At 54.6% G+C, this 18,563-nt stretch overlaps 10 protein-coding genes across 10 annotated transcripts; 4 read left to right on the top strand and 6 right to left on the bottom strand.

The window, feature by feature from the left end:
• Positions 1-141: 141 nt before the first annotated feature.
• Positions 142-1,025, top strand: J4E88_005462 (uncharacterized protein; the record flags this gene model as incomplete). The annotated part of the gene is made up of 2 exons (XM_049399098.1): positions 142-490; positions 526-1,025. The coding sequence occupies 2 exons, from the start codon at positions 142-144 to the stop codon at positions 1,023-1,025; spliced, it is 849 nt and encodes a 282-aa protein (XP_049254889.1).
• A 247-nt stretch (positions 1,026-1,272) lies between these two features.
• J4E88_005463 (uncharacterized protein) lies at positions 1,273-2,064 on the top strand (the record flags this gene model as incomplete). The annotated part of the gene is made up of 1 exon (XM_049399099.1): positions 1,273-2,064. The coding sequence occupies one exon, from the start codon at positions 1,273-1,275 to the stop codon at positions 2,062-2,064; it is 792 nt and encodes a 263-aa protein (XP_049254890.1).
• Positions 2,065-2,201: 137 nt separating this feature from the next.
• J4E88_005464 (uncharacterized protein) lies at positions 2,202-3,880 on the bottom strand (the record flags this gene model as incomplete). The annotated part of the gene is made up of 3 exons (XM_049399100.1): positions 2,202-2,765; positions 2,816-3,436; positions 3,494-3,880. The coding sequence occupies 3 exons, from the start codon at positions 3,878-3,880 to the stop codon at positions 2,202-2,204; spliced, it is 1,572 nt and encodes a 523-aa protein (XP_049254891.1).
• Positions 3,881-4,988: 1,108 nt separating this feature from the next.
• J4E88_005465 (uncharacterized protein) lies at positions 4,989-6,389 on the bottom strand (the record flags this gene model as incomplete). Its single annotated transcript, XM_049399101.1, has 1 exon — positions 4,989-6,389. One exon carries the CDS (start codon positions 6,387-6,389, stop codon positions 4,989-4,991), a length of 1,401 nt encoding a protein of 466 aa, XP_049254892.1.
• Positions 6,390-6,633: 244 nt separating this feature from the next.
• J4E88_005466 (uncharacterized protein) lies at positions 6,634-8,724 on the bottom strand (the record flags this gene model as incomplete). Its single annotated transcript, XM_049399102.1, has 1 exon — positions 6,634-8,724. One exon carries the CDS (start codon positions 8,722-8,724, stop codon positions 6,634-6,636), a length of 2,091 nt encoding a protein of 696 aa, XP_049254893.1.
• Positions 8,725-9,035: 311 nt separating this feature from the next.
• Positions 9,036-9,368, bottom strand: J4E88_005467 (uncharacterized protein; the record flags this gene model as incomplete). The annotated part of the gene is made up of 1 exon (XM_049399103.1): positions 9,036-9,368. One exon carries the CDS (start codon positions 9,366-9,368, stop codon positions 9,036-9,038), a length of 333 nt encoding a protein of 110 aa, XP_049254894.1.
• Positions 9,369-10,057: 689 nt separating this feature from the next.
• On the bottom strand, positions 10,058-10,388 carry J4E88_005468 (uncharacterized protein; the record flags this gene model as incomplete). Its single annotated transcript, XM_049399104.1, has 2 exons — positions 10,058-10,076; positions 10,129-10,388. 2 exons carry the CDS (start codon positions 10,386-10,388, stop codon positions 10,058-10,060), a joined length of 279 nt encoding a protein of 92 aa, XP_049254895.1.
• A 158-nt stretch (positions 10,389-10,546) lies between these two features.
• Positions 10,547-14,384, bottom strand: J4E88_005469 (uncharacterized protein; the record flags this gene model as incomplete). The annotated part of the gene is made up of 3 exons (XM_049399105.1): positions 10,547-12,390; positions 12,439-12,471; positions 12,686-14,384. The coding sequence occupies 3 exons, from the start codon at positions 14,382-14,384 to the stop codon at positions 10,547-10,549; spliced, it is 3,576 nt and encodes a 1,191-aa protein (XP_049254896.1).
• A 408-nt stretch (positions 14,385-14,792) lies between these two features.
• On the top strand, positions 14,793-15,686 carry J4E88_005470 (uncharacterized protein; the record flags this gene model as incomplete). The annotated part of the gene is made up of 1 exon (XM_049399106.1): positions 14,793-15,686. The coding sequence occupies one exon, from the start codon at positions 14,793-14,795 to the stop codon at positions 15,684-15,686; it is 894 nt and encodes a 297-aa protein (XP_049254897.1).
• Positions 15,687-16,188: 502 nt separating this feature from the next.
• Positions 16,189-18,057, top strand: J4E88_005471 (uncharacterized protein; the record flags this gene model as incomplete). Its single annotated transcript, XM_049399107.1, has 1 exon — positions 16,189-18,057. One exon carries the CDS (start codon positions 16,189-16,191, stop codon positions 18,055-18,057), a length of 1,869 nt encoding a protein of 622 aa, XP_049254898.1.
• Between the last annotated feature and the right edge of the window lie 506 nt (positions 18,058-18,563).

An 18,563-nucleotide genomic window follows, 5' to 3' on the forward strand; every position in this document is an offset into this window, starting at 1 on the left:
CAGGCTACTCTGGGACTATGCGCGTCCCCGTTTGCGCGCTAGTTGTGGCACTCGGACGCCCACACCGGGAACAGATGTGAAGGCAACTCTCACTACCCTCTCCATCTTCTGCTACCAATCCGATACTTTCCCCTCAAAATCATGGCCACTGAGTCTCCTCAAGCCAGCGTACGCGTCGCAGCTACCCTTCCAGCCCTTTCTCTTCGCAAGATCCTTCTCGTGCATCTTATCATATTCCAAGAGGCGCTATTTGGCTGCCATGTCTTCGGAATCAGGATATCATGGCTAAACCGAACGTCACGACCCGGCGTTCCGGAAGCGCTCTTCGACTACGATCGATCGGAATTTGGGAGCCCGGATCCAACACGACTGAGCCCAGGCAGTGAATATCGCGCAGTGGTCTTCAAGCACTATTGCGAGACATTTTGCATCATGATGAAGCCTTTCGTAACCCGGCACCTCTGTGGTAAGGAACAAGGCCCGTTGGACAGTATGCGCGCTTGAACAGCGACTGACAGCGAGCAGAGCTTCTCGGCATCGGCCACACGGTTACTTGGATCAATTTCATAGCCAAACCGCATTTCCGCATACTCACAGATTGGGCAGAGATGGATGAATTGATATCCCACTCTTGTCTATTGATATCCGATGGTAACGATGGGAACTATGTCTTCGATGGCACTGCCGATCAATATGGACGAGACTGGAAGACACATTGGTTCATGGCACGGGAGGAGCTTGTTGCAAACTTTCTGGATCCCAAGTACTCGGACCCGAGGGACATTTGGACGACGGACGAACAGGGGGAGGTCGCCAAGTGCGAGAGGCTTGAGGGAAAGGATTGCAGCCACGGATACTGGGCGGTCGGATACTGGGTAGTCGCGCGCAGGCGTATGGAGCAGATATTCCAGGAGCTGAACTGGGCATCTCTCCGTGGGCTGTCGGACGACGATGTGGAGGAACGTATCCGTTCCCTGAGCATGGCCAAATTTGAGGGGGCATTCGAGGAAGCGCAGTTGGATTAGACAAGCCTTCCTTACATTGTCCTCGACCCGCCGACAACTTGGTTACAGTACATAATACAGTAAACTTCTCGTGCATCTTGGTAATCGTAAATCGTCAGTGAATGTGCTCCAGAACTGACAGGGATGCACCGACGTACCTTTAGCGCTAAAATCCAAGGACAAATTGTGGCTGCCCCTCCGTACCCTCACAGCCTCCAGGACACCAAAACACTCGAGCAGAAGCCGTCCTCCTGCTCACATCTCCATCATGACACCGGTCAATCCCACCACCACCGCACCACCTCTGTCCCTGGAAGAGGTCCTGCACGTTTACCTACGTTGTTTCGACGCAGCCGCTGACGCCGCCCCACGAGTCTCAGCCGCATACGCACGGGCGTATAAAACCAACTCCGTGCCATTCAAAGTCTGGCAAGTCTGGTCGACCGAAGATCTAAAGACCGACCCGCCCAAAAAGCTTGAACGCTTCTCCTTCCTGCCGCCGGGGCTCAACGAAGCACTCGCGCGGCAAAACATGTGTGATTGGTTCTGCATGGTCCTCGAGGAGGAGGTGGATAAGAAGGTCGGGGAATTGTTCCGTGGGCGCGCAGAATGGTTAAGATGTTGGCCGAGGGTCAACTTCATGACGTCTTGGCGCAGTCTGAGGCATAAGCCCGTCGTGGTGCTAATGCACTCGGTCCTGCGAGTTACGACAGAAGACGGCCAGAGGGTGGTCATGGACGGTACCCTGGGGCAATTTCGTTGGGCGCAGTCGACTTGGCTCCAAACATGGACACAGTGGTGCGCCAAACGCCTAGACACCACCAAGGGGGACAATGGCTGGCATTTCGTTTCGAGAGAAGCGAAGCAGGAGGTATGTGAGTACTCTGTGGATGTAGCAGAGGGTTACTGGGCTACTATCTTCTGGAGGCTGAGGGATTTGTTCCAAGAGCTGGACTGGATGGAGTTGAGGAGACGAGAGAAGGATGAGCGTATCGTTTACGTCGACGAGCTGGCCCGAGCAAAGTTTGCAGACCTTCTTGTAAAGGCATTCGATGTCTGATCAAAGCAAGGACTGAGATGAGGACCGAGAGGAATAGATAGACATTCAACTTCGAAAACGATGAGAAATCACTGAAAGAATATGCATATGCACAATACCTGAACTATACAAGCCAAGAAGACACAGCCCCTACCTCGTTACGCCGTCGGTGCCCACTTGCTCTTCGTTCTGATCCTTGCCCCGAAGATGTAGAACAGAATGGGTACAGGGAGAAATAACACACAGATGAACGCCAGAAGGCTGGTCGCCCATGGTACACCGAGTTTAGTGTACATTGCATGTGTGAACAGTGGAAAGAAGGCGCCCGCGAACGAGCGAATGAAGGTGTTGACTGCGATGGCGCTGTTGGAATAAAAGCCATAGCAGTCGATGAGGTAGCTCATTCCCTGCCAGAAAGGCACCATGCAACCAAACCCGAGAAGGGCAACGGAAAGCACCTGCGGTACCCACGAGATGTTTGGATTGCTAGTCCAGGCGAACCAGAATAGACCGACAGGAAGTGCGATGGCTCCGAGTATCATGGGCGGCAGGCGTTCCTCCGGGATGACCTTGCCGTGTTTATGAAATGCGCGCGTAAATCCAGTCGCTGAACTGTAAGCAATACAGCCAGCGCCCATCAGAATGCCAACTATAAAGGCGCCGAACGGGAGCTGAGAGACCCCTAGAGACCAGCCACGTTCCTCATAGAATGACACGGGAAACTATCGATTGTCAGACCCTCGTAGCAAGAAAGGCATGGACGTAGACTCACAGCTTCGAAAAGCAGATAGACAATGCCGTACAAGAAGCTCATGTAAGCTGTCACCAACGCCAAGATGGGTTCCTGGAAGAACATGATGAATGGCCGTAAGAGGTAAACGTTCAGCACTTTGTCGAGAGTCAACTTGTTCTCGTCTGCCGCAGCGTGATATTCGTTGTTGCCCGTGTCCTTTCGTAACTTTGCAGCTCGCAACTGCAGGATCCTGGCTGCAGAAGTCTCTGGTATGACGAAGAAGCCAATAACGCCGAACAGGCCGGCCATGATGAGGGTGATCCAGGACGTCCAGCGCCAGCCAAGATGCGACTCGGCGATGAAGCCACCCGCAATGGGCCCTGCTACCGGACCAGCGAATCCACCAGCGGCAAAAACACAGATAGCATACGACCTGGGGATAGGATCCCACAAGTCTGCAAGAGCTCCACCCACGACTGCGAGGGGTGCAGAGGCGAAGAGGCCGCCAAGAAAGCGGCCTACGCATATCGTCGTTATATTTTGGGCAAGAGCGACTGGGATCTGGAAGATAGCGAAGAGTGCGAAGCCGAACATGAGGGGGATCTTCCGACCCAGAACCTCTGACATTGGCCCGAAAGCAATCGGTCCAAATACGAATCCCTAAACCTTTCATATTAGATATTGGAACACTGGCTGCCGAGTGGGGCCTCAACGTACCAGGACGAACAACGCTACTCCGAGAGTGGCTGTGACCTTTTCGACATGAAACTTCTCTTGGACAATCCCGATGTTGACACTAAAGATAGAACTGGCGAATGTGACCGTGAAAACCATGAGGCCCATGGAAACTGTGATACACCATCTTCGTTTGGGCGTCCAGTTCTTCGGGTTGCCGGGGTCTTTGGGTCCATCGAACTCCACGAAGAAGCGATCTGTCTGTTCTGGTGGCGTAGTATCGTCTAAGCCTTTCTCCAGGCCATGCAAGGCATCTTCTTCGCTCTTTCTGGAACTGTCCTCTGTGACATCCAGTGTCTGCTCTGGGGACGTCCGAGGCTGTGTTGATGGTGGTGTAGACCGGGGGTCTATGCTGTGATCTGTCGTCATGCTGGAAGAAGCTTTGAGGTCGGCGGTACACAGGCTTGGCTACGCCGACGGGGAATGGAGTATTTGTAGGATTCTACATGTCGGACTTGTGGATATGTCATTATTCCCGGGGTTTGGACGGATTTAACGATAAGGAAGCAACGACCTTCTGCAGCCGCCCCTTGACCCACCTTCAGCGCCGGGCCATCTACGCGAAGGGCGACTTGGCGTTTTACTGACGGTCTGGTCATGTCGCGCCATGGTAAGGCTCCGCAGCTGGATTGTCTGAACGCGTCTGAACGCGAAGGAAGGATGGCGAGGAGAAAGGGGAGATGCTGCGTCATCGATTTGTTGGGGATGATGGGGGCACTTTCCCTGAAGCCGACAAGCGCGAGCCATGGATGCGGCTACTTTTCCGGGCGACCCACCAACTCTCATCCGACCTCATCTCAGTCAGCCCTTCTGTACAACGCGACTTGTTGCCACGCCCTTATTTCTTTGTTTTCTCGCACATAGCGTATATCGCGCTCGCGCTCTCGGCATCAATCCGACGCGAGCCCGTAGGTCACAACGACGCCTCGTACATCAGGAGCTCTGGCAGTATGGCGTTCGCGCCAAAATTTGAAGACGACGTTTCGCGTTTGATACTAGATGCTCACATCCAGCACCCGTTTACTCTCTGCACATTGACCTTCTTCTACTCAAATTTTTCCAGGTCTTCTCCTACTACCACGCGACGGGCGCGACGCACTCATGACAGTGTTCACCCAGGATGATACTACGACACACACGCTTACCGCGATATCACCGTACTGTTGCGACATTCCGAACACGCCTTCCTCGCCCCAAGAACACTCATTATCTTGGTCGTCCTCCGTTCTTCCGCATACCACTCTAGCTCCACAAAGGCTGGCAGAACATAGAGGACTATCAGGGGCAAAGACAATGCTAGGGGAGCACGCTGGCCGACAGCCTAGAACAACGCGGACAAGAGGAGAAGCAGCCATGTCGTCGGGACAAAGACGCATCAGCGCTGCATGATCTATGTCGTCCACCTTATCTTGGTTAAGGAGTACATTCTCGCTTCCTGCTCTAAGCCCGAGAGTCTCTACGATTACAATCGGTCCTGTTAAATCTGCTCCATCTCTGCGCCAGAGTTGTCTTCCTCGTACAAATCATCGGGATCCACGTCGTCTTCTTGGATGTCCTGCTTCAAAGCTTGCCACATCGCGTGCACATCGAGACTTTCCAGGTGCGGTATGTCCTTTACCCAAGATTCCTCAAGCTGAAAGAGGAGCTTCCGGCAAGAGCGGTCATACCATTCGCGTCCCACTGTAATACTAGATGATTCGAGGCAGCGTTCGATGTGTTCTTTTGTCACAAGAGTGAGCACAAGAAGCAAGACCCAACTCCTGTCGTGCAGTGTATGTGGTGCCTCGTACACTATCAGTGAAACGATATCTTCCCGGTCTTCCTGAGGAGTATCGAGCAGATCTTCGACGCTCATTCTCTCAAGTTGTTTCCACAGAACCTTGAACGTTTTTGTCGGGTTTACTGGAGGTCGTTGCTCATGTGCTTTCGATGGCAGGAACTCCCTATGCCAGGGCTCATGATTGGTCCTTGGTATCGAGACCGGAGATGATGGATCAATCTCTCCCACAAAGCGCAGTAAGATACCGATGTACTCCATCTCCCATTCCGTGGGAAATCCGACATAATTGTGCACTTTGAAAGGTGTTTCTAGGCCCACGGCTTGAGCTTTGTCGTAGTGCTCTTCCTCATAGAAGCTGTAATCTCTCAGATTCTTGGCCGACCACCAGCTGGGGCGCTTGGCTGCTCGGACCAAGATAGCTTCAAGCATCTGTTTCGCAGATATCGTGCCAGACTCCCTGTGCGGGCCGATGGACGAGTTTGGTTTCGCTTTTGGGAACGCGCGGGTGCTTGTAGCTTTGCCTTTTGTCGTCTTGACGGTCTTACTTCCGACAGCACCTTCAGCGTTCTTGGGCTTCGTTGTCTTGTCACTTCGGCGAAGAGATGTGAAGCTTCGAGCCTTCCCTACCTGTTCCTTCGGCCACATCCGACCAACAGCATGAAGCGGATCCACCTGTGGATTACCAACCACAACCAGAAACGCGTCGAATATATCCAAGCGGCTCTTGATCACAAGGTTTAGGAGTTTCACTGACCCTACGGTGTGGAGCGCTCTCCAGTCCTCTCTTGCCTGCACGCTGACACGCTTTGGCCAATACCAGGTCGGTGGCTCGGTTCCCAACAGGTAGTTGAAGTTTACGTGACCATCGCCGCCAGCCAAACGCCTTACTGCAATAATCTCTCCATCCACGACCGGATCTTTTGTGTTCGGGGTTGAGGCTTTCAGCCAGAGCTCGGCCATGTCGTCGGGGATTTTGATCGTGTCGGAGGTGGGGTAAGCAGTGCTCTCGCTGGTTGCTATCGTGGATGTCTCAGCCCGAGGCTGCGGTCCGTCGTTCTGCACGGCAGCAGTTGTTGGCTTTGATCGATCTTTCGACATGCTGTGTTTGGGAGGATGATTGCGCAATCAAAGCAAGTAACGAGACGTTGATAACAGGCATAGCACACCTGCCCTCTTATACCAACGCCTGTTATACCAGCAATCATGTCACCATCACCAGTGTGGATTGTTGCAAGCTTGCTACATGTTACAAGTGGCTATATCAAACTTAAGAGATGAATTGACAGCTATGGAGTGTGGCAGCTGAAGCTATAGACATTTTCACACGGCTGACCCTGTCTACCTAGTTCTCGTCATCGGCCAACGCCACAGTCTTCTTAGTCTTCAACTTCTTTGGTGGTGGTTGCTCACCGATCGCAGCAGTGGATACCCTCTTGCCCGGCTTTCCAAGCCAACATGTTCCATCCGCTACCCCCTCTTCGTTATCAGTCACCGCTGACATGCCAGGTTTTCCTGAATCAGGGCCTGACTTCGCAGTCGCTTCTCTCTCCTCGGAGGCACCCTGATGCTGAGGGGAATGAGTTGGGGCTGGTAGATCTTGGTCAGCTTCAGTGCCATCTCCTTCAATCTCGGCATTACCTGACTGGTCCTCAGCATCTTCTGCTTCAACATGCTCGTCGTGTTCGTTCGCCAGCTTACCGTGTCTCCTACCCTCCAATGGCCGGGCGCTCTTCTCGTTGGCTGGAGCGTCGTCTTCATCTCCAGAGGTGTCTGTACTGTTGTCGTGTTCAGAGTCGCTATGTTGTTCGCGGTCGGATCCAGGCCTCGGAGCAGCGTCATCGTCTGGCTTTTTTGCGTTACTCTCGCTGGCGAACTGCTCGTCCTGCAGGGACTGCTGAAGCAACCAGAAGGTGTGTACTGCTTCGGCATAGCTCAGCTTCTTATGCTCCTGATACTCTTCCATGCAGGTATGGATAGTATTTCTAGACCGAGCGTCGTGCGCGATCAGCCCCACCTCCTCTTCCGCTTGCTCCGCTTCGTCGTCTGCGAGGAGGGCCAGGGCGAGCAGATAGGGCCATGAGCTTGGCCTGGCGACATGGGGACTGTCGGTGATGATACGACGACCGAGTTCTTTTCGTTCCGCTATGGTTGGCGGCACAATCTTGACTAACAAGACTGGTCCAGTAGTACGCTTTCTCTGCCAAACATGGAAGTCTTCGATGAAGACAGTCCAGATGTTCGTCAACTTGATCTTGGATGTTTGTACCGTTGTTGTTGCTGTTTCGTTGTCATCATTGGACGTTCCGACCTTATTCGATGCAGAAGTCCATATGACATTTACATCACTCAAGTTTTGATAAGTCTCTTCGTTGAGCTGGTTCTCATCGACCTGGTTTCCATCGGTCTCGTTGCCATCAGGCTTGCTGTCATCGATGTAAGGCTTCCAGATTATCTCGACGAGCTCTTGAGCACTTTTGGAGATGGATGCCATGGCTTTCGCCTCGTCCTCGTGCGTCGCATACTGATAGCTTCCTTCCTCTGGTTCTACCAGCCACGATCTGGGCTGAAGGACCTCACTCAATATGAATATGAGCATCTGGTGCACACGGTCGTAGTCTTCGTTGCTGAATCGTGTGATGAATTTCTCCGGCCCGTCTGTCAGCACGACGTTGTCGAGAATCCTTACCTGATACCAGCCAGGTACGTCGACATCTATCCAATCATTCTCTTCGACTTTCTCAAATCTCTCGACAGTCTTCTTGTACAGCTTCGTTGCATGGGTCTTTCTCATCCACTCAAGCTCGCAGTCGTTCCATATCAATACCTCCACGTTAGCATTCTCCCATCTCTTCCTTCGCGCGATGATGATGGTCTTGTCGGGCCTCTTCGGGTCCTTCTCCTCTTTTTCGGCCAGCGCCGCCCACGCTATCTCGAATTTAGGGGGAACTTTGAGGGCCTGCGGATGTTGTTGTTCCTCTTTGTCAGTATCGACGGAAGTTGCGGGTTTAGTAGCTTTGCCCTTTTTCCTTCTCTTACTCGGTACCACCTTACCGTCGTCATTCCCGTCCTCATGTTCTTCGTCATCTTCACTCATGTCTGGGATCCCCGTTCTCCTCTTTCGTTGTTTTTTACGAGGCTCTACTACCGGCTCGCCTGCGATGCTTCCTGGCATTTCCACCGCTTCGACCATTTCAGTATCGCCATCATGGTTGCTCAATGCGCCCCTCGCATACACGAGTGTTTTCAACCTAGACTTCGGTGGTGCTTTGGAGTTGGCTGGTATGTTCGGCCTCGTGGTCCTCTCGTCAGGTCCATTCTTGTTGTCGTCCATGTTGTTGCTCATATGCCGGATCAAAAGCTTGATCGTTGACGAAGACTGTATGTGGGCGAGGATATTGAATAGAGCAAGTGAGGAGACCGAACGGCTGAACATGGAGGTCTTATGCTTTGATCAGTTTGCTACAATTGTCAGCGACTTTGTGCGCAGCCAAACTTCATTGTCACGACATGAGCAATCTAGCAAATAGACAGAAAGCTCCAAACGACTCCACTGTGCGTCTAGGGTGCTGGAGTAGCGGATCTATATCCCGCGGACTCGTTGTCGGCTGGCGCTATTCCAGTAGCTGAGGCGCAGCAACGTCTAGAAAGACGTCCACGTTGTTATTGAAACACAACCTTGCTTCTGCCTCCTGTTCAGGCTTAACATCTTCAATCAACATATGCATTCGTCTGGACTAATATCTATCAGTCCTCCACCTCTTCATCCATGTCGTCCTCAGTCTGCTCATTCTCGCCATCCTGTCCATCGCTGACTTCGCCATCACTCCCAGCCACCGACGCTTCCATTATAGCATTCCCATCCTTGTCAACATCATTCTCTACGTACCAGCGAACCTCATCACGAGTCGCCATGTACGTGCGCTCAACGCAGTCAATCGACCGCTTCTCCCAATCACCGCAGTATGTCCAAAAAAACTCGTCCCGCTCACGCTCGTGCCAGTCGTCTCCCACTTCAATACCAACCGTGTCCAGTTTATCTGCGATCTCATCGGCCAGGAAGAAGAGACGTGTGAACATGAGTAGCAGAGGGTGTGTGAGGAGATACGGCGCATGTGTTGGGGACAGTGTGACGGCTTCGCTTAGCTGAAGGGCGATGGTGTGAGCGGTGTTGAAGGCCCAAGTAGGATTCGTCAGCTCACGGAGACTGGTGTCGAAGAGCGGGTTGAGGAAGTGAACGACGGGTTATGAGCGGCGCTTTCGGTGTCGCTCGCTCGAGTTATTGAGGACTTTGCAAAGGTGGTTGTGTTCTGCAAAATGTATTAGGACCCTTTGTTTGCTAGTGAAGGGCGGAGAGCTTTGCAGGATACCTTAGACCATCACAGTCTCGAGACGTCGACGACAGAGCACCATGGAGGTAGTTAGTGATGATTCGACTGACCGGGGAAACATGCGAGGGTACTGTATTGCCCCAGGAGGTCGCGTGCCGGTTGAGTTCGTGAGATGATGTAGGGGAGTGGCAGCTACAGAGGTGCCCAGAACAATCAAAACAACACATGCAGCACCATACTAAGCACATATACAATGTCATCATCACAGCATGTTACTTGTAGTCACCTAAATGATGGAGAAGAGTTCTATTCATGCATATTTATAAGGCGCACAGCGGCGCCATCCCCCCAAGCCGCACCACCTCACCACCTCTGCCACCACCAGGAACTCAAGATGTTTTGCCCGAAGGCCCCAATTCCTCTCCACCCCACTCAGATCTACTGTCCGAAGACCGGCCTGTCAAGATATGTCAGCTTAGCTCGTCAATGTGTGATCAATTAAGACTTACTTCCACTCATCCAGCTCGCGGTCGAGCTTCCAGGCCGAAACCCCCACCTTCATCCTCTCCCTCTTCTCCGCCGCAACCGCTCTCTCCCACCGGAGCTTCTCCTTGATCATGCCCTTGGCCTCGGCCAGGGCGGCCGCCTTGTCGGGGTTGGAGATGGCGATGCGCCACACCGCGTTCCAAGATGGCCCCATGTGGGCTGCGGACGTTGGCGGCGACGGCGCGGGTGCATAGTCGACTTCGGGGTCGAATGTGAAGGGCATGTTGGCAAGTGTTTGATGTGATGTAGGTATCAGGGTGTGTTATGGTGAGTATGTTGGAAAGTTTTGGAGGGTGCCAGCTAGGATACACAGACGCGCAAGACTAAAGGTTTAATTACAATTCTCCTCGCTCTTCACCTACAAACGGGCAGCTCGACCAATCAGTTCCAACCCACCCAACTCTTACTCATTACACGCCACACTCTCACTTCACCTGATCTCAAATCTCCCATCTTAAAGCTCTCTGGCTTGACCTTCTTGTGCTCACGTCCCTGCTCCCAAGCCCTAACCTTCTTCTTACTGCCATCCCACTCGACAACAACACCGACATGATCCGGTTTCCCAACATCCATCGCGTACTTAGCATGCATTGGCCCAGTCTTACCCTGGAACTTTGCATTGCGGAAGCTGATGATGTCACCAGGGCGGATCTCATCATATACTTGGGTTGACGCGTTCGCTAGGTTGGCGTACACAAGCGCGCCGTAGGAGCGAGTTGAAATTGGGGGCAGTGCGTCATTGAAGGGCTTAAACAGCTCCTCAATCAGTCCCTGCGGCGTACCATTGCCTACGACGGTGTTCTGCTTCGACTCAATAGTCTTGGCTATCGAACGACCAAACTGCTCGTACGCGTTCTCCAGCTGATCAGGACGCTGGCTGGGAGGCGGCGGCTCATTGCGCTGTTCAAGATCCACGTCGGAGACGTTGGTGGACTCGAAGCGGGCGGAAATGATTGTTTGTGAGTAGTCAAGGTAAAGAACTTTGATGAGTTTCTCCACAGTGTTGCCTGATTGCGACTCCTTCATGTCTACCAGAACGTCTTTGCGGGCTTGCAGTGATGGGGGAAGTAGCTTGGGCTGGGTCCACCAATGCGACGACATCCCCAAATCGATATCGTTTGCAATGAAACCTTGGTTCGTTGACGGGCGAGGCTGATCCATGGAAGATCGAGTTGTCAGCATCTGGACTGCATCAAGCGACTTCCGAGTGTTCAGCATCCGAGGTGGTGCCTCCGTTGCGACTGGCGAGAACATAGAAACTGGCCGTTCCTGCGGTGGCGGCGGGACCATTCTTTCTTGAGCTGGAGGAGGCGGAGCTTGTAGAGGTGGAAGAGGCGGAGGTACATGCTGGTGTGGAGGAGCCTGAGGTGGTGGAGGCGGTGGCCTATCGTGAGACTTCCGAGCTGGCGGGGAAGAGTACAGATCATCCTCTTCATCTGATTCACCCGCTTGGCGATGTGGTACAGGAGGCATCGATGGTGGCATGGGTGGTGGTGGGCGATTCTGCGGGGGAGGAGGCTGGCTTTGTGGGGGCGGCGGCACTGCTCGAGGAGCTGGAGGCGCCGCGGCTTGCGGAAGGGGTGGGCCAGTGTACTTGAACGGGTCGTATTCTTCATCGTCATCGTCCATAGGGGCGCTGCGAGTCGGTGGTGGTACCGGTGGGAGAGGCGGTGCACCACGGGGAGCATCTGTTGATGGCCGACTAGGCGCCTGTTGAGGTGGTGGAGGCGGAACTGCACGAGGTGCAGTAGGAGGCAGAGGCGGCATTCCCTGAGGAATAGTGGGCGAGCGTGCTGAAGTTGGCTCGTCCGTCAAGGTATTGTCTTCTACGCTGGAATCGCGAGCATGTGACTTCAAGGCGTCCTTGTGAGTTGCCTCGGGTGCCATGTCGGTGTCATAGTCACCTTCGTAGTCAGTCTCGCCCTCGTTACGGTCCAGTTTGCGAATCGGAAGATCTTCATGGCGCGATGGAGGTGCCTGCGTTGGTGGAGGTGGCGGAGGCGGACGGCTCATTGTAGGCGACGTAGGGCCCGCTGATGGAATGGGAGGCACGCGTCTCTCTGACAAATCCTGAGATGGCTCGCCGGAAGCGAAATACGAAGCTCGCCTATTGGATGGCTGGGAAGGGGCAGACGGGGTAGGAGCAGTGTCGGTCATCTCATCACCAGACTCAGATCCGGGCCCAGGAGAGAGAACCTGCGGAGGAGGTGGCGGTACCGGTCGAGCTAGTTACTGTCAGTATTGTTCACCTACTGATAGCCGATGTGACTTACAGGCCGATGGTACAGGAGGGGGAGCAGGACGTCCTAGAGAATATTAGAAACAGTGGAATAGACGTAGGATTTATTGATAGAGCCAAGTGCACACACATACTAGACACGCATACAGTCATCACATATTCCGACAGACCGTCGTAGGTGACATAGGTCTTTGACAAGGTCTCGGAAGATGGCGACTGCAGGCGGCCTTGGGCATGGCGTACAAAAGCGCGGATTGGTTTGCGAGGAATGATAAACTTACTGTCTGTTGAAACAGGCGGAGGACCATCGCCAGTAGTTGGCCGGGCTGGCTGAGACGCGACCTCCTCTACGTCTGGCACTTCGCTCGCTGAGTGATTGCCAGTGATGGGGTGCGGAGTTTCATCCTTCTTCTCGACGGAAAGCGTGCGGTCTTCAGGTTCTGGGCTTCGGACGGGCATCATACCAGGCATACCAAACATAGGAACTCGTTGCTGAGGCATGCTGTACTCCTCAGTCTCTTCGGGCCTTTTCTCGGTGGTCGATTTCTTCTTCTTCGGTGGAAGACCACCGCCCATGGGCATACCACCTCCGAACATACCAGGCATACCGGGCATGCCGGGAATGCCACCGCCCAATCTCCTCATGCGCTCGCGTAACTCCTCCTTCCGTCTCAGCTCGGCAGTCTCCTCGTCTTCCTCTTCCTCCTCCTCCTCTTCTTCGGGCACGTCTTGCTCATCACCAACGTTGGGCTCTTCCGTTGGGGCAGTGGGTGCTCTGGGAGGTGGCGGCGGCGGGTGCCTGCTCTTTGGTCGGTCCTGGTCCTCTTCGACACTTGTGGATTCTCCTCCAGCATCTTCAGTATCTCCAGCTGCTGATTGGTCAGCGTCGTTCTCGCTGAGGAGATCGCGGTCACGGTTGAGCGCGTCTGGAGAGCGGATATCGTGCGATGTTCGCGGAGGGCGGTTCTGGTCCATGGACGCACGACCCTTGGAAGCTCCACTTGTCACGCGCTCGAGGCCAGTGTCCTCGCTGTCTTCAGCGGGTGCGTCTTGGGACTCAGTCCTCTTGGCCACAGGCGGTCTCTTTGGCTTTTCCTTGTGCATAGCCGCGGCCCTTTCTGCCTGCTCCTGCTGCTGTTTCTGCAGCAGAGCGATGCGTTCCTTCAGGCTAATCTTGGGCTGTGGCTCTTCTTCGCCCTCGTTCGCATTTGCCTTGTCATGCGCGGCCAATCCCGCGCGCTCCGCATCGTTCTGGGTCTGCGCCTGACGCTCCGCAATTTCAGGATCCTCTTCGCGACGGTAGGTCTTGACGGGTGGAGCCTCTCGAGTGGGAGGAACGTAGGCATTGCGGCTCGGCGGGGGAGCCACAAAGGGCTTCTTGATGAAACTAGGAGCGCCGCCAGAGGGCTTGAAGGGTTTGGGCGGAGGATCAGTGGGCTTGTTGAAAGCAGCAATGCGGTCCCGGAAGGCATTGTTCTTGGGTGCGACAGGTGGAGGAGCCTTCTTCGCTGGAGGAGCGGGCTTGGACGACTCCGACTGCGGCGGCAGGGCTTCCGGAGCCTTTGCGCTCGACGCAGAGCGAGGCGACATGGGTGACATGGGCAGCGGTGTTGTTTTGGCAGCGCTGGGCACCTCAATGGGAGGGGCCTGGGGCTTTGGCGGCTCTGGTTCTTGAGGCAGCACTGGCTCTGGCTCCTGCTGCGGTATTTGGGGCGTGGGAGGGGCTTCCTGCGCAGGCGGCTGCTCTAAAGGCTTGTGCCGCGAGGCTCGGTTGGGTCGTGGTGGCGGCTCTGGCTCGTAGCGCTCGACGAAGTTCCTGGGGAAGAGGCCGTCGTGCTTGGTGCCGCTGTCGTCGGTGTATTCGCCCACGTACCAGTCGTCGCCCTCCTCTTCGGTGACGGAGATGATCTGGCCGACCTTGAAGCCCAAGTCGTCTTCGTGGTTAGACACATAGTCGAAGACGGCCCTGACTTTGTACATGGCGGCGGGCGGTGTCGATGGCTGCAGAGGTGGTCTGGCGGCGGAAGACGCAATGGGGGTGACAGCTGCGGTCCCTGCCTGACAGCGCTACAGCAAGAATGTGTGGGAGCTCTCTAGGTGCACGGCGGGTCTCGGACGTGTAGCTGCGATGACGCCCATGTCAGCCTGGGCAGCAATGCGGGACGCGCGGGTCAACGGGGCAGCCTACCATTCAATGCTTGCACCCATCCAGCTCTGGGCGAGGGGCAGTGGGAGATGTGAGGGCTGCTGCAGGTGCCTCGTGCGAACAAGTGTGGTGACGAAGCTCAAACAGCCCCGCCCAAGTCCCCGACGCTCCGCCAAGCACGCCCAACGAGGTTCCACTTCACACTCTAGCCACGACGATCCCAACACCAACACAGGCCCGCCATGCCGCCCAAGTCCATCCTGAAGAACGCCAACGTCTCTACCAACGCGCCCCCGGGCAGGAAACCCGTGAATGCGCGCCACCTCGCAGTTGCCCGTCACCATGCGACGGTACTTGAAGACCGCAAGCGCGTCGAGGCAGAGGTGCTGGAGGCCGTCATGACCCTCATGGACTTTCCCACCTCGCCAGACGCCGATGCTAAGCGACCTTCGCCCTCGGACGCTCACTTCTTCCAGAAAGCAGTAATTCCCTTCCAGCCCGCCGACTACGACGCCCTCATTGAGGAGCGCAACATTGCCGACAAGTGCGGATACGCTCTGTGCCCGCGCCCCAAGAAGAAGGCGCGATCCACCGCGAGGAAGCAGTTTGTTGACACTGATCACGGCGTTGAAATAGTAGACAGGAAGGTGCTCGAAGTGTGGTGCTCAGATGACTGCGCAAAACGCGCACTCTACGTCAAGGTGCAGCTGAACGAGGAGCCGGCGTGGATGCGACACGGCGGGTACGGCGACAAGATTGAGCTCATGGTCGACAATGCCGACGAACATGAAAAGGCCCTACCGCTACGTCTCAAACAGGAGAGTGCGACCACGGCTGACGCAGAAGACGAAGCAGACCTAGACGCAGCCTGGGCCGCCCGCGCAGACGCCATGACTGATCTTGCGCTCGAACGAGGCGAGAAGCCGGGCAACCTTACCAAGGCAAACAACGACCTCGTCCAGGACCAGATTCTCGAGCGCTCTTCCAGCAACGCGCCGCCTCAATCACCGTCGCTTCCTGCGCAAACATCTGACCACACCATGGCTATTGAAGGGCACGTTCCACGTATAAACAGGAAAGACAAGGACGACGACGAAGACGATGATCAGGACTGGGACAAACACTTGCCTGGATGAGTGGGGATGACACCAGTCATTGCATTACGACATTCATACACCGGCATGCACACGTAGAAGATTGCAATGATATGTATAGACCACCCGGCGCGCGGTATGCGTTTCAAAGACCATACGGATAAAACCTTTGGTTGAAGAGGTGAGTCCTGACCTGAAAGATGGCGGACAGCACATGGCATACGCCAGAAGAGTGTATATGTCGGAAATGCTCGCGACATGTGCGCTGAGGCGGAGGACGAATCACGTATGCATGGAGGGAATGAGATCTTGAATAGCTCCTGTAGATATTTATCATCGTAATAGTCCATCAACATGAAAGTGCATTTAACACCGCCTCTGCATCTTGACGTGGTGATGTGACCCAGCCTGCAACCCATCAGAAGCCGCGGAGGTCTCGCACGGGCCACTCCGCCGCAAACTCCACTCGACATTTCGATATGCACATCGGAATCATCACTTCAGCCGCCATTGAACGCCCACACGCGGCTGTCGCATCGCCAACATGGCTCTAAGCCGCCAGTCCCTCTCGCCTACTTCCAACCTCCTCCGGAATTCTCGCCTCTTCTCGCTGCCCAACCCACTTGCACGACCGCCCGTGAGCGACACCTACGGCGCGGGCATCTCCAAGTCCTCCGACACCGCGACCCTGCCATACCCGACCCACCAAGCGATTGCAACGACAAAGTCCTCATTAGCACGTGGCGATTGGGGTCTGAAGCGGCCGATTCCGTCAAGGAGTCATCTGGTACAAGTGAGCGACCCAGTACTGAGGGTTACTCAGCTGGATACTATCGAGCATGTCACGGACTTCGAATCGGCGGCAGATCATGTGCGGACAAGACAAAAGTGGGAAGAAATGGGCGTGCCAATGATCAAGGGCCTGTCATTGATGAGAAACCGCGGCGTGAGCGACGACTTACTACCGGGAGCTTTTGAGGTTCGGGATGATACTACGAGTTACGACACAGATCTCGGACTGGATGAGGCCGGACTTTACCTAAAGGCTCTCAAGAAGAGCATGCCTTCGGAGAGAGTCAAGGCTCAATGGGACGACTTCAACGCCACCTGGAGAAAGAGGTGGGAAGAAAAGCTCGCGAGTTTCAGGGCTCGTGGATGGGGCCTTCACCTTTCCGACTTTAAATCTTTTCAGAAAGAAGCGAGCAGGAAGTCATCAAACGATAAGCCTTGGCTAGAAGAATTTGTAGCCCTTCAGAAAGAGCAGAGGAATGCAAGGAACGCTCTGAAGCAGCGACTAGAAGCCCCGCAGACTCCAGGATCATTGCAGTTTACACCCTTTACCCCGCCACCCGTGGATCCCGTCGTTCATAATACCAGGCGATGGAAGCACGAGGGACCTTGGCTTCCTGGTATGGGCGCCGAGGACTTCATCTCTTTTCTTACCAAAAAGCTTGCAGGCCGCAAGAAGGAGTTCAATGACTACCTAGTCGAGTATGTCAAGAACAAGATATACGACACTCGTCGTCTTGCCGCTTCCAGATCCGGCGAATTAGCACCAATAGACGCCCAAGAAGCTGAAGTCTGGCAAGAGCAACGAGAAAAGGCCTGGCGTCACATCACAAAACCTGAGATTGATGCTGGTATCAAGGCGCTGAGGCAAGAGACTGCAAAGGATCCACTAAGCAGCAAGCTCGTCAGCAAGTTGATACTTCCCTTCTTGAAGCTCCCAGCCATCAGATTCAAGCACACAGCATACAATCCGGACGCTGCCAAGAACGAAGTCGATCAGTACCAATTCGACCAAGAAACCGCGCCCCTCTCCACCCACCCTTCAGCCGGACTCGGCTATCTTCGTCACAAGTCATACCTCGCCAATCACCCCATCCTCGGTCCCCAAGAAAACCCTGCCCCGATACCTGCTCGTGTCATGCAAGCCAGACGCACAGGCACAAAGAACGAGCTCTACGCCCGTCTGGGAGTAGGCGGCTTCGTAGCAAACGATGACCACAGCGGCACAACTTCATACACTGTTCCCAGGAACTATGCGGCTGCCAAGGACGTCGAGACAATTGATGTGGACACACCTGGTGGCAGGAAGATTATGGTGCAACCCCAATTTGGTAGCGTCACCAACGACGGGCGCATCCAGATCAAACTGAAGCGATCCGTTGGCCAGGAGGTTGCTGTTGGCAGAGGCGAATTCGACGAGAAGCCGCCAGCAAGACCGTATGCTGAAAAGGTTTCCTTCAGAAATTTGGTCGGTGGAGCAAAGAAGAGTGGGATCAAGGAGCTGGATGAGCAGAGTGAGCAAGGTCAGCAGTTCAGTGAGTTCCTGGAGAGCACGAAGCCTCAGGGACATGCGCAGCCGCCGAAGGGTTTCCCTGGGATGGCTGAGGCGTTGCGAGGGGACTAGATAGTACAACAGTTTTGTATTATACTGCACACATTGTATTGTATGAAATGAACATGAGATATCTACATACCTCTCGTCGTTGGCTTTTCAGTCACAAGTCTCGCCAGCTATACTCAGAAAAACGTGTCTATTTGAGCCTTACTAGACATCGAGATCCCAAGTCTTGTACGGGACCCAACCCGACTCCAATCTCACGCAACACGACATGATCAAGTGCAACTAGAGCGAAGAATCTTCCGGATACCAACGCGACGGGGCAGGCAATAACCCAGTGTGAGTACCTCCATTGAAAGATCATGAGTCCGCGCTAGTGGCGAGAGTAGTTGCCTACATTCTGAGACATCTGGCAGGCTCCGACTTCGGCTTGGCAGAACATGATATCGAAGGAGGTCGGAGGTGCCGAGGATGTAGAGTTGTACTGCCGTGCCGCCTATTGTAGCTCCTAGAGCGGACATGATAGCGAGAAAATCCCAAGTCTTTGTTTCAACGTGAGACAGGTGGTAGGC

Source organism: Alternaria novae-zelandiae, assembly GCF_023758075.1.
Source record: "Alternaria novae-zelandiae strain BMP 2774 chromosome Unknown scaffold_10, whole genome shotgun sequence".
Taxonomy (NCBI): domain Eukaryota; kingdom Fungi; phylum Ascomycota; class Dothideomycetes; order Pleosporales; family Pleosporaceae; genus Alternaria; species Alternaria novae-zelandiae.